At 41.9% G+C, this 12,568-nt stretch overlaps 1 protein-coding gene across 1 annotated transcript in view; it reads left to right on the top strand.

Moving 5' to 3' along the window:
- Nucleotides 1-8,430: 8,430 nt before the first annotated feature.
- The window catches only part of LOC125397828 (uncharacterized), a 294,931-nt gene continuing 290,793 nt past the window's right edge, over nt 8,431-12,568 (top strand). Inside the window, exon 1 of the mRNA XM_087896704.1 lies at nt 8,431-8,480. Within this exon, the coding sequence (XP_087752830.1) occupies nt 8,469-8,480 (12 nt within the window). The 5' untranslated portion in view covers nt 8,431-8,468. The remainder of the gene's footprint in view (nt 8,481-12,568) is intronic.

Here is a 12,568-nt window from a genome sequence, read left to right as displayed (position 1 = left end):
TCTATATTCTTTTCTTAGCAAACACAGAATTATACACTGTGTGGGACTTGAGTCTATATTCTCTTCTTAGCAAACATGATTTAGATTTATTTATCCCATACCATAGCTGTGCATTGATCTGTTTGTTGGTCGGGGGGGTCATTTGGACTGTTTATATTTTCTAGCAAAAAAAATCCACTGTAAACACTCAAGCGTGAATTTTTGTGGACACAAAGATTTAGCTTTTGTTTGAGGAGATGTATGGAAGGGTTGGTCACTGCTGTGAGCATCATCTCATGTACCCATTAGCCATTTATATATTTATATATTTTTCTTTGCAAATTGTTCTTATGGTTTAAATAAGAAAAATCCTCCACTGTCTCAGGCATGGGACCTTTGGTCTTTATTTGCTGGTATACTTTTGGAAGGTAATAAAGACTTTGGGAGGGCTGGTCCCATTGGAGGGGATAGTTTACTGTGCATATTCTTGAAGCCTTAGCTGGTACTTCTTCTTTACTTTCTGATTTCCTTTCTAATGAGATGCATATACTCTTCCACAGTTCTGACCACAAAAGAAGTTCAAGTGGCGTTGAATCTTCACAGACTAGGACTGGAATCTCTGAAACCACAGACAAAATGAAGCTTTCTTCCTTCCTTTTGTTTATGTCAGATATTAATTGAGAATGAAAAGCTGAATAATACAAGTGATTTTTTTCATTTTGTTCCTGGGTGGCTTGTCAAGTTATTCTTTTTTATTTTGTTTTGTTTTATTTTTGTTGTTGTTGTTTTTGTTTTTGGAGAGATGAACTTATTATGAGCTCTGGTGTCCTGCAATGTTGTAGGAGGAGAGCGGGCTGTGTCCCACTGCCCAGCTAGCTTATACCCCAAAATAATTACACAGAAACTGTATTCATTTAAACACTGCCTGGTCCATTACTTCTAACCTCTTATTGTCTAACTCTTACATATTCATTTAACCCATCTCCATTAATGTGTAGCACTACTTGACTGTGGCTTACTGGCATGAGTCTAACCAGCGTCCATCTTGGAAAGGAGAGCCATGGCATTTGCCATACTGCCTTCTTCCTCACAGCATCTAGTCCTGTCTTCTCCACCTATCTAAGTTCTGCCCTATCAAAAGGCCTAGGCAGTTTCTTTATTTGCCCAATGAAAGCAACACATAGAAAGAAGACCCTCCTACACCACTGCAACTCACTAAGTAGATGACAAGACTATCCTCAAACTCACAGAGATTACCTGCCTCTGTCTCCCAAGTGCTGGGTTTAAAGGTGTGCACCACTACATACAGTGTTGAGTTACTTTTCAATTACACATATTGTTCCCAGATTCTAGGGAAGACTTAATAGATGAACAACTTGAAAACAGTTCCTCCCAATCTGTCATTTGCTTTTTCCCTTCTTCATGTGTTTCAGTGGGCAGGACTTTTAAATAACCCTCAAGCTCCAATTCCCCAAAGTTTCTGCTCCCTAGATATTACATCAAATCTAGGTACTGGTAAGGAGTTTTAGGGAAATTAAGACCCTACATCCCCTTGCCTTGAGAGGCAGATGTCCAGGTCAGACAAGTCTTGTCATGCTGGCTCTTGCAGATGCTAACCGAAGAACATAGAAAAAGTCCCATGAGCGAGAAGACAGTGCAGCCAGCTTGAGTTCTGTCTGAGCTGAAAGGCAGGCATGGCACATCAATGTTGAACTATGGAACTGTAAGCTGGATAATGGCTGTTTTAGGCTATTAGTTTTCTGATGATGTGTTGCAATAGAAAATTAGTATGATATTAGTATGATATCTTTTAAGGATGAAACTTTCTAAATTTGAAAAGTCAATTATTATCATCTCATTTACTTTAGATGGTGATTTTGGTGTTGTAACTAATCATGAAAGACTATTAAGGTCATACAAATTTTCGCCTAAAATTCAAGTACTTTTCCTCTTATGGTTATTTTTTTCCATACAGTCTTTAAAAAGCATCTTTTTCTTTTTTTCAGGGTGAGGTGGGGTGGGTTAGGATTCTTAGTTTCAAAGGTATGTTTTTCTTTATAATTACACTTTAAATTTTCTTCTTATATTTTCTTTTTAATTTTCAAGCCTGGTTTCCTCCATTGTCCATGATTATAATCGACAAGCTGGTGATTTTGGTAAAGAAAACTTTACCAGCTTGGCTCAGGGATAATTGCTATTGACAGTTTACTCTCCAGAATATAGGTCACACTTATTTTTCTGTCTTTGTCTTGTAAACGTTTGCTGAAAATGGGACATCTTAGCCAACACACCGTAACAAATAGGATTTTATTCTGAGTGTTTTCCTTGAAGGCTATTTATTCCGTGTGTGTGTGTGTGTTATTGTCTGACTTGTTTTAATTTTAAGTTGTTGCACCTGTTAAACTTGACTTCCTTGTGATGTGTGGCCACTGACATTAAAATATCAATTCATTTTCAAAATTAAAAAGGGAAATTATATTGATGATAATGATGATGAAGGTGGTGATGGTGTGTGTGTGTGTGTGTGTGTGTGTGTGTGTGTGTAGGTGTAGGCATCTTTGTTCCACAATGTACATGTGGAGGTCAGAAAACAACATTTGAAGGTGGAAATTTTTCCTTCTACCATGTGTTCTAGCAATCAGACTTAGGTCGTCAGACTTGTGTGGCAAGTGCTTTTACCAGCTGAGCTCAGACACTTACTCTTGTTATCCTTCCTTCCTTCCTTCCTTCCTTCCTGCCTGCCTGCCTGCCTGCCTGCCTGCCTGCCTGCCTTCTCTTTCCCCTCCCTCCCTCCCTCCCTGCTTCTCTCCACTCCTTCCTTCTTTTTTTTTGGTGATGCTGAGACCTGAACCCAGGACCTCTTGGATGCAACTGTTCTACTGCTGTGTTGCATCTCCAGCTCTAACATTGCTTTCCTGTGTGACACTCAGCATTTGTAGTGGCTCCTCCATGCCTTCACACCTCACACAGCTTGGTGCTCACCCAATGTTCATCCTAAACCCACAGCTCCTGCGAGATGTCTTCTGGTGGCGGCTCTGTGTGACGGCTATAGAGCGCACTGCACTCACAACTCAGGTTCAGGATGTTCACAGAGCTGACTTCCTGCCAGACTCTCCTGTTCTCTTTGTAGATCTGCATAGTGTCTAAGTCATCCAGGGGATGCAGGGAACTTGGGCCCTCTGAGTTTTCCCCGCAGTATTGTGTAGGGTTCATATTCATGGAGCGCCCAGCTCAGGCTCCTTTGGCTAATCCCAGGTCTTCCCCACCAGATTTCTGCCTGAGATTCTGACTGAGCACCCAACTCAGTCTGTGGCTGAGCTCAAGGGGGTTGGTACAGGCCTTCTTCTTTTCCTCTTCCTGTATTCAGATGATAGATATGTTACACTGTTTAAGACCAATTGGCTCCACAGTCTGTCATTTAGAGATAACGAAGGATTTGGATGTCATCCTGAATATGGGATAGACATTCCTCTCATCTCTATTTCATTTTTTTGTAGTTAACACTTTTCTCCCAAGGTCCCTCATTTATTTATGTATATTTTCTGCTTTTTAGTATTAGAGCCTTTCATACATTATAGTAAAATTATCTGATAGGTCCAGTATCTTGTTGACAATTGATTCTATTCCTTCACTATTCAAATAATTTGGTTATTTATTTACTTATTTGGCTATTTTTTTTTTAGGTACCTGGAGGGACAGCCGTGGGTGCTGGGAACCGAACTCTTATATTTTTGGTTGTGAGCCTAGCCTTTAACGGCTGAGCCATCCCTCCAGGCCTTGGCTATTTTTTTTTAAAGTTGGCATTCAAAGTAATTGGCTCCTCTCTAGCATTCACATTGCTATATTTTGCCATGCACTCCTTTCCAAACTCTTCTGCCTTATTCTCCCTTCCATGTAATTTTCGGTCCCTTTTTTCTCTCAAATAGTTCCCCATTCTGCTTGTTTTATGTCACATGTATTCCACCATTTTTTCTCCCTGCCTTTAAAATCTCTTTATTCTCTGTCATGTGCCTTGCAAAGGGAGACTCTTTACATTTCAGCATGTTTAATGACAGTTTTGACCTCTAAGTACCGCATAAAATAAGATCGCCCGAGCTGTGGCAATCTAAGTATTTCTGGATGCTGGCAAATCTGAAAGCAATGGTATTCTTGCTTAGAACCACTTTTCTGGGCTCATTTTACCTCCCTTTCCTCCGAGTGTCCATGGAGTCAATGGAGAGAATCCAGGAAGGGAGTGCAGACCCACCTTGTGTTTGAAGAGCCCATCGGCTCTTCTTCCTACATTAGGGTCATTGTGCCAGTTAGCTCAAATGGTTACAACATGCCTGAGCGAAAAGATCAAAGAAAGAAAACTGTACTCTGATTCATGGTTTCGGGGGTCTTAGTCTATGTTCAGTTAGCAGCATTGTTCTGGGCCTGTAGTGAAGTAGTGTATTATAGGAAGTGGGCAGTATTTACCGGAGCTGAGAGGCAGGGAGGAGGAAGGGAAGTAGAGAGAGAGAACTGGACAGAGAAAAAGAGTTGATATCCTTGGCCAAGTATTCAGCTACCTAGTTTCCATGGGACTCCATCTCTTCAATGTTTTACCACTTCCTGCTCCCTGTTAGTGTCAAATTAGAGAGCCAAGCCTCCAGCTCAGGGTTTTGGAGAGACACTGACCCAAATCATGGCTTTCACATTCAGAATTTAGAACCTGCTTAGTAGGTTTTTAGCTGTTTTCTTCTTCCTGGTTTATAAGGGGTCTGTGCATATGCCTAGTAAAGGCAGGTGCCATTGCTCCTTGTAGGCACCGAGTTATCTCTAAACCTTGTCAACTGATCACTCTGTGGCCTCAGTTCTGTGACATGGGCTTACCAGTTCTGTGGAGAGTGATCATGTCTTCATGCCCTTCCAAGGTATGTTCTATATGGTTCTTTTCACTTACTCCTTAATATTTATTTAGGTGGCAGAATGAACTTGAGAAGTGCATTATCATGGGCACTAGGCCTAGTCTCATCCTTCACCAGAACGTCCATATCCGATGCCCATGGGGTCCAGAAAAGAAGATATGTGTAGAATGTGCTGGGTTTATTTGCTTGTATTTTTGCCTGACTCGTGGTCTACTTTTAGTGCCAGACACAGAGTTAAATAATTTGTGAACACTCTCTCTGCCTAGGGATCTAGAGGATTTATTTTTCCTGCCTCTATGTAAATGGTATATGTCTTATGATAGCTTGGTGTATGTGCTATGGTCTTACAGCCACTCTGAAGGGACCTATCTAACCACAGAACATTTCATTTATATTAACTATGTATTAAGCCCCTGGTACTTTCCTGTCTCTGCCCTAAGCTCTCAGGATATAGCAGTGAGCACAACACTAAAGGAATTGTGCTTCAGTGTGTGGTCAGCCACAGGGATGGAAGGGATGGTCAGTCTGGAGTATATTGCTCATACACTATGCCCACCCCCAAGCCCATCACTGCCAGCCACAAATGTTGACCCCATATCGCAATCTTTGCATATTGCCAGAGGATCCAGAAACTGGGATTCTAGCTGTAATCTTTTCATTTTAAAACAAGGGCTCAATATTTTAAAAGGACCGACAAACAAGCCAAGCTACTGTGCAGTGTTAAAGAAAACAGGTTTGCAGGCAGCGCCCGGTGTGTGACCTCTGTCTAACTCCATCTTTGTCCTTGCTGGTCTGCTTGAGAAGAGAAAGGCGGAAGAGTGACAGCTACAGCTATGCTCATCCTCCTCTGAAAGCAGCGAGCCAGGCAGCAGAGCTTTGGCCACGCCAAGGCTTGATTTGTAGCACGAGTTAAAATTCCAGCGAAAGTCATTTGAACACTCACTTTTCAAATCAACACGAAAGGGACTCTCCCAATCAGCTGTGATTATTCAACCCAGACTTCATAGGGTGCAGTGCCCAGGCAGCTAGCCAGTCAGGGTCACTGCCATGAATCTGCTGGTCAGGTTTGCAACCACCGATGAGAGAAACATGATTTCCAACACACACACACCGCTTTGAGTTTTCAACAACTGTGTGCATTATGTAACAGGCTCATACGTTATTGAGGGGAGGGTTTCCCAAAAGTGTTCAAACTAAGGGTTTTTTTTTTTTGTCCTGTAAATTACGGTTTCTTATGTTTTGCTAAGCAGAGGTAGTTTGGATAAAGCCGATTTTCTACATGAATTAGCAAAGGCAACCGTTTTCTGAGTGGCTCCATATTTAGGGTGATGATTCAGCAGCTAGACTTTGTGGGAGGTATGGTAACTGTGTATTATCAGTGACTCACTGACATTATTCTTAACTGGCAAGTCCTACCCACTGTCCTATCAATCTGTCACTCATTCCCAGCATCCTCTCTTCACTCATGCCCCTTCTACTTCCCCTTGGCTGACTATGCAATCAGCCCACCCAGTGACCAATGTTTTTCAAAGTTGAGTGCATCCCTTCCTCTTCACCTTGATTTTTTTTCCTTCTAGAACTCAGGCTCTCTGTTCAGCCATTTGATTTTCCAGAACTCTTAGCAGTTGAAGGCTCTTTCCCAACTTTCAGTCAGTAACGGTTGTCCTTTCTCTACTTGGAAGGGCCTCTGATCAAGCTCTAGGAACTGCATTAGGGGCACACTTTTGGGCCCCACTGTTTTCATCAGGGCTGCTCTCTGGTCAGCATCTTTTTCTGTCCCCAAGTTTTCTGTCCCCAAGTTTTCTGTCCCTAAGTTTTCCCTTAGAGTCAAGGAGGACTGTTTGCTCTTCATCAGTCCTAAGGTGAAGTTTGCCCCTGAATTGTGAGGGATCTGACTACATTCCCCAAATTCTATTTCACAGGAATTTGGGAACTGAGATGCTTCCTTGCAAATGACCTGACCCAAGCTTCCTGAAATCCCCCAGGAGGGAGATACTTGGGGCCACACCCATTGCTCATGAGAGGGAAAATGTGTTTTCTCTTACCTTTAATGATTGCTGCTTTAAATGATATGATGCTTGTTTCTATCAAGCCACGTTTCAGATTCAGCTATACATTTGATATGAGTGATCTTATTAAACAATTCTACTCCTGCTGTGTTGACGCTATATCTTGGCTGTTTGTGTGACCTACAGGAAAAAGGGAGGTGATCTGCTTTAGTCAATGGTTTCTGAGCATTCTCTGACATTAACAGAGGTGACATAAATATGGTCTGTGGGCAAGTCCACTTCCAATTACATGTCTGCAAAGTGCGTTTATGAAGACAATGAATTCTGCAGCTTTGCAAGTTAAAAACAATTCAAAGAATAAGTATTCACTATTAAGACCAAATTCAAAGAAATTAAAAAAAAACATTGATTTAAATTTCACAGTAGTTCTGCAAACATTTGTGCCAGTGAATTACTCCCCAGTTACGGTGTGTGTGTATGTGTGTGGGGGGGGCGATGGCAAATCAACTTCTGCAAAATTTCTAAATTTTCTCTAGTTTGATATTTTTCATTTAATTCATTTCAACACATCTCACTTATTTTAGGAAAAGACCATTTAGTATAATCGCTTAACCTTCTAGGTTAACTACATAAAAAGTAACAGTCTTAGCATGAGCTATAGAATGATGAAGGTTCTTCAATTTTGTCAACACTGATAGATCTTAAGAGTTCTCACACACTCTGGGCAGTGATTTTGAACCTATACCCAACATCTCTGAGTAAAACATGTTATGAGCACCAATCATAGATCATGTACTTTGTTTTAGTGTGGATAGCGATGGCCCTTTTGGAGGGCAAACTCTAAGGTTAAAAGATGTCTTTGCTGAAGTTCAAAATAATTTAATAAATGCTGAGGCCATTATTCGTTTTTATCGTTTGTGTTCTAGACCACTATAGTGCAATAGTTTGTCAAATGAAATAACATCAGATAGAGGAGCTTGAAGTTGCTAACTGTTGCATAACTCCAAAGAGGTTTAAGAGTGTTAAAACAAAAAACCCATTTCCTCTCATGAAAAAAATTTATATTCTGTCTCTTTGCTGGACATTTGCACAGTTTAATCTGCCTGGATCAAAGGACACATGTTTATTCTTGACTTTATCAGATTTTATGTATCTACTGGTAGTTGCAAAACTGGATCTTTTCTTAAAGATAAACAATCCAGTACCCTACAGTATACACAGCAAGCTGACCCCCGGATATTTAGTGGAGTGTGTAAAGTTTCCACCTTTTGGACCAGAGATATGAAACTGTGGTTGTCTGAATTAGGTCTGGATCTTTTTCTTAGGGATTGTTAAATGTTTTCTGAATATTCACAGGTCCAGGGTTTTCTTTAGGAGTCTGATGAAGAAAGAAACATCCACAATAGGACACCAGATTGGACCCGGGTGACTACATACTTGGAATTCTCGAACTATTAAGTGGTATCAGAGCCCTGCAACCCCAAATTTCTTCATGTATCTTCTGATCAGGCCAATTTATTCTGGCATATTCTTCTTTTTTCCAGGAACTCGATTTAAATGTGCGCATCGCCAGCGGCAGAGAGCAGACAGCATGGATAGAGAGGTGAGATTGATGTTAACAGCAGTCCCCCTTTTGATAGTTTCCTTTAAAAGCAGCCTTTTTAGCTCATTTTTTTCCCCATAATATCCATGCACGGAAAGTACGGGACCGCGCAGAACTCCGGCGTCCTTTGTAGCGCTCGTGAGCAAAAAGGGTGATTAACGAGTGGGGCAAAGAGCATGGTCGCAAAGAGTCTATAGAAGTTAAACAAAAGCGCCTTCAGAATTTCAGGATTCCCATGATCCATACGAGGACCTCACTGCGCCTGTCCGGTGTTTCTATTTTTGATTAGATTTATAAACACAGCGCCACATATTTTCATGTGGCTTATCGCCCAGGGGCAGAATTAGATTGACTGCACCGAAGCTGGGAGGCTGGAGAGTTTTGGGCCGGGGCTGGAGCGAAATAAGTAGTGTAATTGTTTCTGTGGAGTGAACGTGGGACCTCTTCTGCTCTGAATTACACATGGCTCAGCCCTTTGACCTAAGCAGGCTCAGCCATGGCTGGCGCAGCTCCTAAAGTTGCACGGAAGGGTCATCGCCTAGCGAGCTGGAACGTCATCTGTCAGGCGAGATGCCAGCCAAGGACTCTATTCAATTACGCCCCTTCCTGGTGACACACATTTGCTACCACCTCAGCTTCATTTAACCCTCTGTCATATCCGTTATTATTTCATCAGGAAGTGCAACGAGGGGCCTCGGCGAATCCACAGGAAGCGTGGGTCTTTCAAGGGGTCTCCTATGCTTTGTTTGTAGATTCCTAGATTTTGGGACCCCTTCAGGAATGTGCCAAAGAATTCTAATGCCAAAGATGATGGCGCTTCTGAACAGATAAAGTTTGGAGAAGTGTTGATAAGCTATGCTCCTAATTTATTTTTTTCTTAGTGAACTTAATTTAAACTCTTTCAAAGCAGGTGATAATTTACCGATACAGCCCTTAAAAAAAATCAGACTGGAAGGGGAACAGAATTTTGAGAAGTGAGAATGCTACTTACTGACATTTTCGCAAAGGTGGAGAATTCATATTCCTCAGATTTTACAGTGAGTTGAATAAATACATTGACTTCTACCAAGACAAAGTTCTGTAGTCAAATACTTGCATTTTGTTTTGGTGTCATTTCCAAAGGCACCTTAAGTGGAGTACCCAGTGTGTACATTTAGACATCTGACAGTATTTCCAAAATTAATTCTACTCCTGAAACAAGTTTAAAAAATTTAAATTTGTGTTATTTCCTTGCTAATTTTGTAAGTATCTCTGTAAGTCTTTAAAAAGACTGATAACTTGGAAATAATTCAGCATTAGAATTTTTTTCTTACCTGAGGCAACGCAGACTATGCCTTGATTTCGTTCTAAGTTATATGACATTTAAACATGTCCTTCAAAATGCATAATGTCACTTTAAAACACTTGTATTAATTTAAATAAGGGACTTTGATACAAGAAAATAGAGAAGCCCCTACAAAGGGATCCAAACCGTAAGCGCTCCTCCTCCACATCCTGTAGCCCCTCCCCCGTGTTATTCTCATTAGCAGCACGTGTGTTGTTCCCCACGTGATCTGACACAGACTGCTCAGAGCAGACAGGTGCAAATTGCAAGCTTTTCACTGGGGCTGTTTGTCTTTAACTTGACAAAGTAATCGACTGGGAGAACAAAAACCGGGTTCATGGAGGACAGTGTAAACAGGGACAGGCCAGCTGGCTAGGGGGAGTCAATGCAGTGACCCTGTTAAATCGCACCTCCGTGCCACTTGCCAGGGAAGGGCCTTCCAGTGTGTCCGCGCCCCTTTTTTTATTTACCGAGGGAAAGTTTTGCCTAACTATGCTCTGGCTCTGATGTGCTGTAAAAGGCCAAGGTGGGTGAGACCAGAAGCCAATGGACCTGCTCCTCTCTGTCGTCCTTCTCCCTGCCCTGGAGCAATTCAGCATGGTTAGCTTCCTGGAGCCGGACCAGATTGATAGTGCCTCTGTCCGTGTCTTTTCTGCCCGATTTGTGTGAAGCCCTAGAGCACAGGGGAATGGCCACCCTCCTCTCCACCCCCACTCCCAACCAGATGAATCTGCTGAGCTTGGAATCTGCTGAGCTTGTCTGTTAAAAAAAAAAAAAAAACAATTGTTCTACTAGGAAAACCCCAATTTCATTTCACGGAAGAGACGTGCCATGCCAGCTTCTGTAGGTATCAAAGACGTGAATTTTTGAAAAGGAACCGAGGACCCTGTCATCCAGAAGTGGCTTCCTTTTGTGACTACCCAAGTGTGCCCTAGAAGAGTTGTCTGCAAGAGGCAAGTCAAGCTCTGAGGTCTCCGACTCTTGTCTGACTGGGGTATCTGCCTATGTGGATGAGGGTAGGGAGGCAACTTGAGCTGGCCTTGTTTACCGCTGGACAGAAAACAGCCAGACACAAATGAGGACTGACGGTTTCATAGAGCACGCCGGCTGATCGCAGATGCGATGTGACTGCCCTGAACCGAGCGATGATCCGTACAGTATGCAGCATTCTCTCTCTGGCTGGTCTGTGCCCACCACCCTTCAAAGGACCTCCCTGCAGTCCACAGGCACAGCTGAATGCAGGCAGAGCTGAACAGCAGCTCTGGGGATCCGATTCCTTCCGACAACAATCACATTCTTTTGCAGACTTATGGATCTGGGCTGTCACTGGTTATAAACGAATGTGCTGTTGCTCACATTGGCTTACTCCATCAGCGATTTCCTTTCCAGTTGAGAGTGCGGGCATCAAAACATATTTGGTCCTTTTTAGTGAAAAGGAAAGTCTCATGGGAAACTAGTCCCTCTCTAAAACACTGCTACTTTTCCAAAATTTCAGGTGTTTTTTCTTCCTTTGTACAGATCGAAAATCACTGTTTTCTTCCATAGTATGTACGGTACTCATAGTTAAAATGAAAGAGAAATCGGTTCATTTGCACTTAAGAATATACATGGCACAAATGTGTTACAGGTTGAGTGGGTTCTGGAGATCTGTATGATGTGCGAATGGTTTATCCCACACTATACAGCACCATTATTATATGTAACACCACTGTGTGTCCCCCTAAACATTTAAGAGGACTGATCTCATGTTATCTTTTCACACAAATGCTAAATGAGAAAGTGCTCACTTTGTAGACATAGAAAGTAACTACACATTTAGGTATTAATTAAATAGAAATTCAGAGGAGGGAAACAAGCCTGGGACACAGCTGTTGGAGATGAAGCTCAGCTAGCTAGATGACTTCCTTTCAAAGCAAAGTCTGCAAAGCTTGATTGATATCAGGAAAAAGCAGGAGCAGAAAGATGGTAAAATGTAACTATATTTTACTCCTTTATTTGAGTTTCAAAACAGATTAGAGATTATGTAACAAGTTCAAGTGAATTTATCGCAAACAATAAATAGCGTTTCCTTAGTGGTAATGAATGGGATGATGGTGTAAAGGCTAGAGAAGGATCATATTCTATGAAGTGAAGAGATAAAAATCTCACCAGGAGAGAGGTCTGAATTGAGCAAGAGGGGGGGAGACAAAGGCAATTTACACCGCTTAAAGGTGCCCATGTGTAAAGGAGAGAAAAGTGGGGAAATTGGCGGGGAGAAGTCGGAAATCACTCCTCATTTCCTCTTGAACATGTGTTAGCAGCTAAGAGGTCAAAGAATACAAAATGTCACTCGGTAACCCTCTCGGGGGACCTGTCTGGGGGTGGGGTGGTGTACAACCAGACACAAGTCCCTTTAAAACACGTGAACTTGACAGAATCTTTTTGAGACCTTTCTAACGTTAGCGAGCAAGTGTGTAATTTCATTTGAAGTTCTTAGGACGGAAATGAGGTCTATCCATAGGGCCACAGCCATCTAGTTAAAAGCACGTTTAACTCAATCGGAAAGGACTGAAGTGCCAAATTTACTGAACCATGTCAAGAAATCTAGTACCTGCTGCTATCTCGGATGAAGGCTGTGAAAAAAAAATCACACTTCAGCCTTGTTCCTAACGAAATGTCAGGACGCGTTGTGAACTACATGCTTCCAGGAGTTTACCTAGTTTTTAATGAATATGCTCTAACACTTTAAATCAGAAACTATGTCAATTGTGTAGCTTACTTTATA

This window comes from Myodes glareolus, chromosome 14, assembly GCF_982192425.1.
Source record: "Myodes glareolus chromosome 14, mMyoGla1.1, whole genome shotgun sequence".
NCBI lineage: Eukaryota > Metazoa > Chordata > Mammalia > Rodentia > Cricetidae > Myodes > Myodes glareolus.
This window is presented reverse-complemented; position numbering and strand designations above follow the sequence as displayed.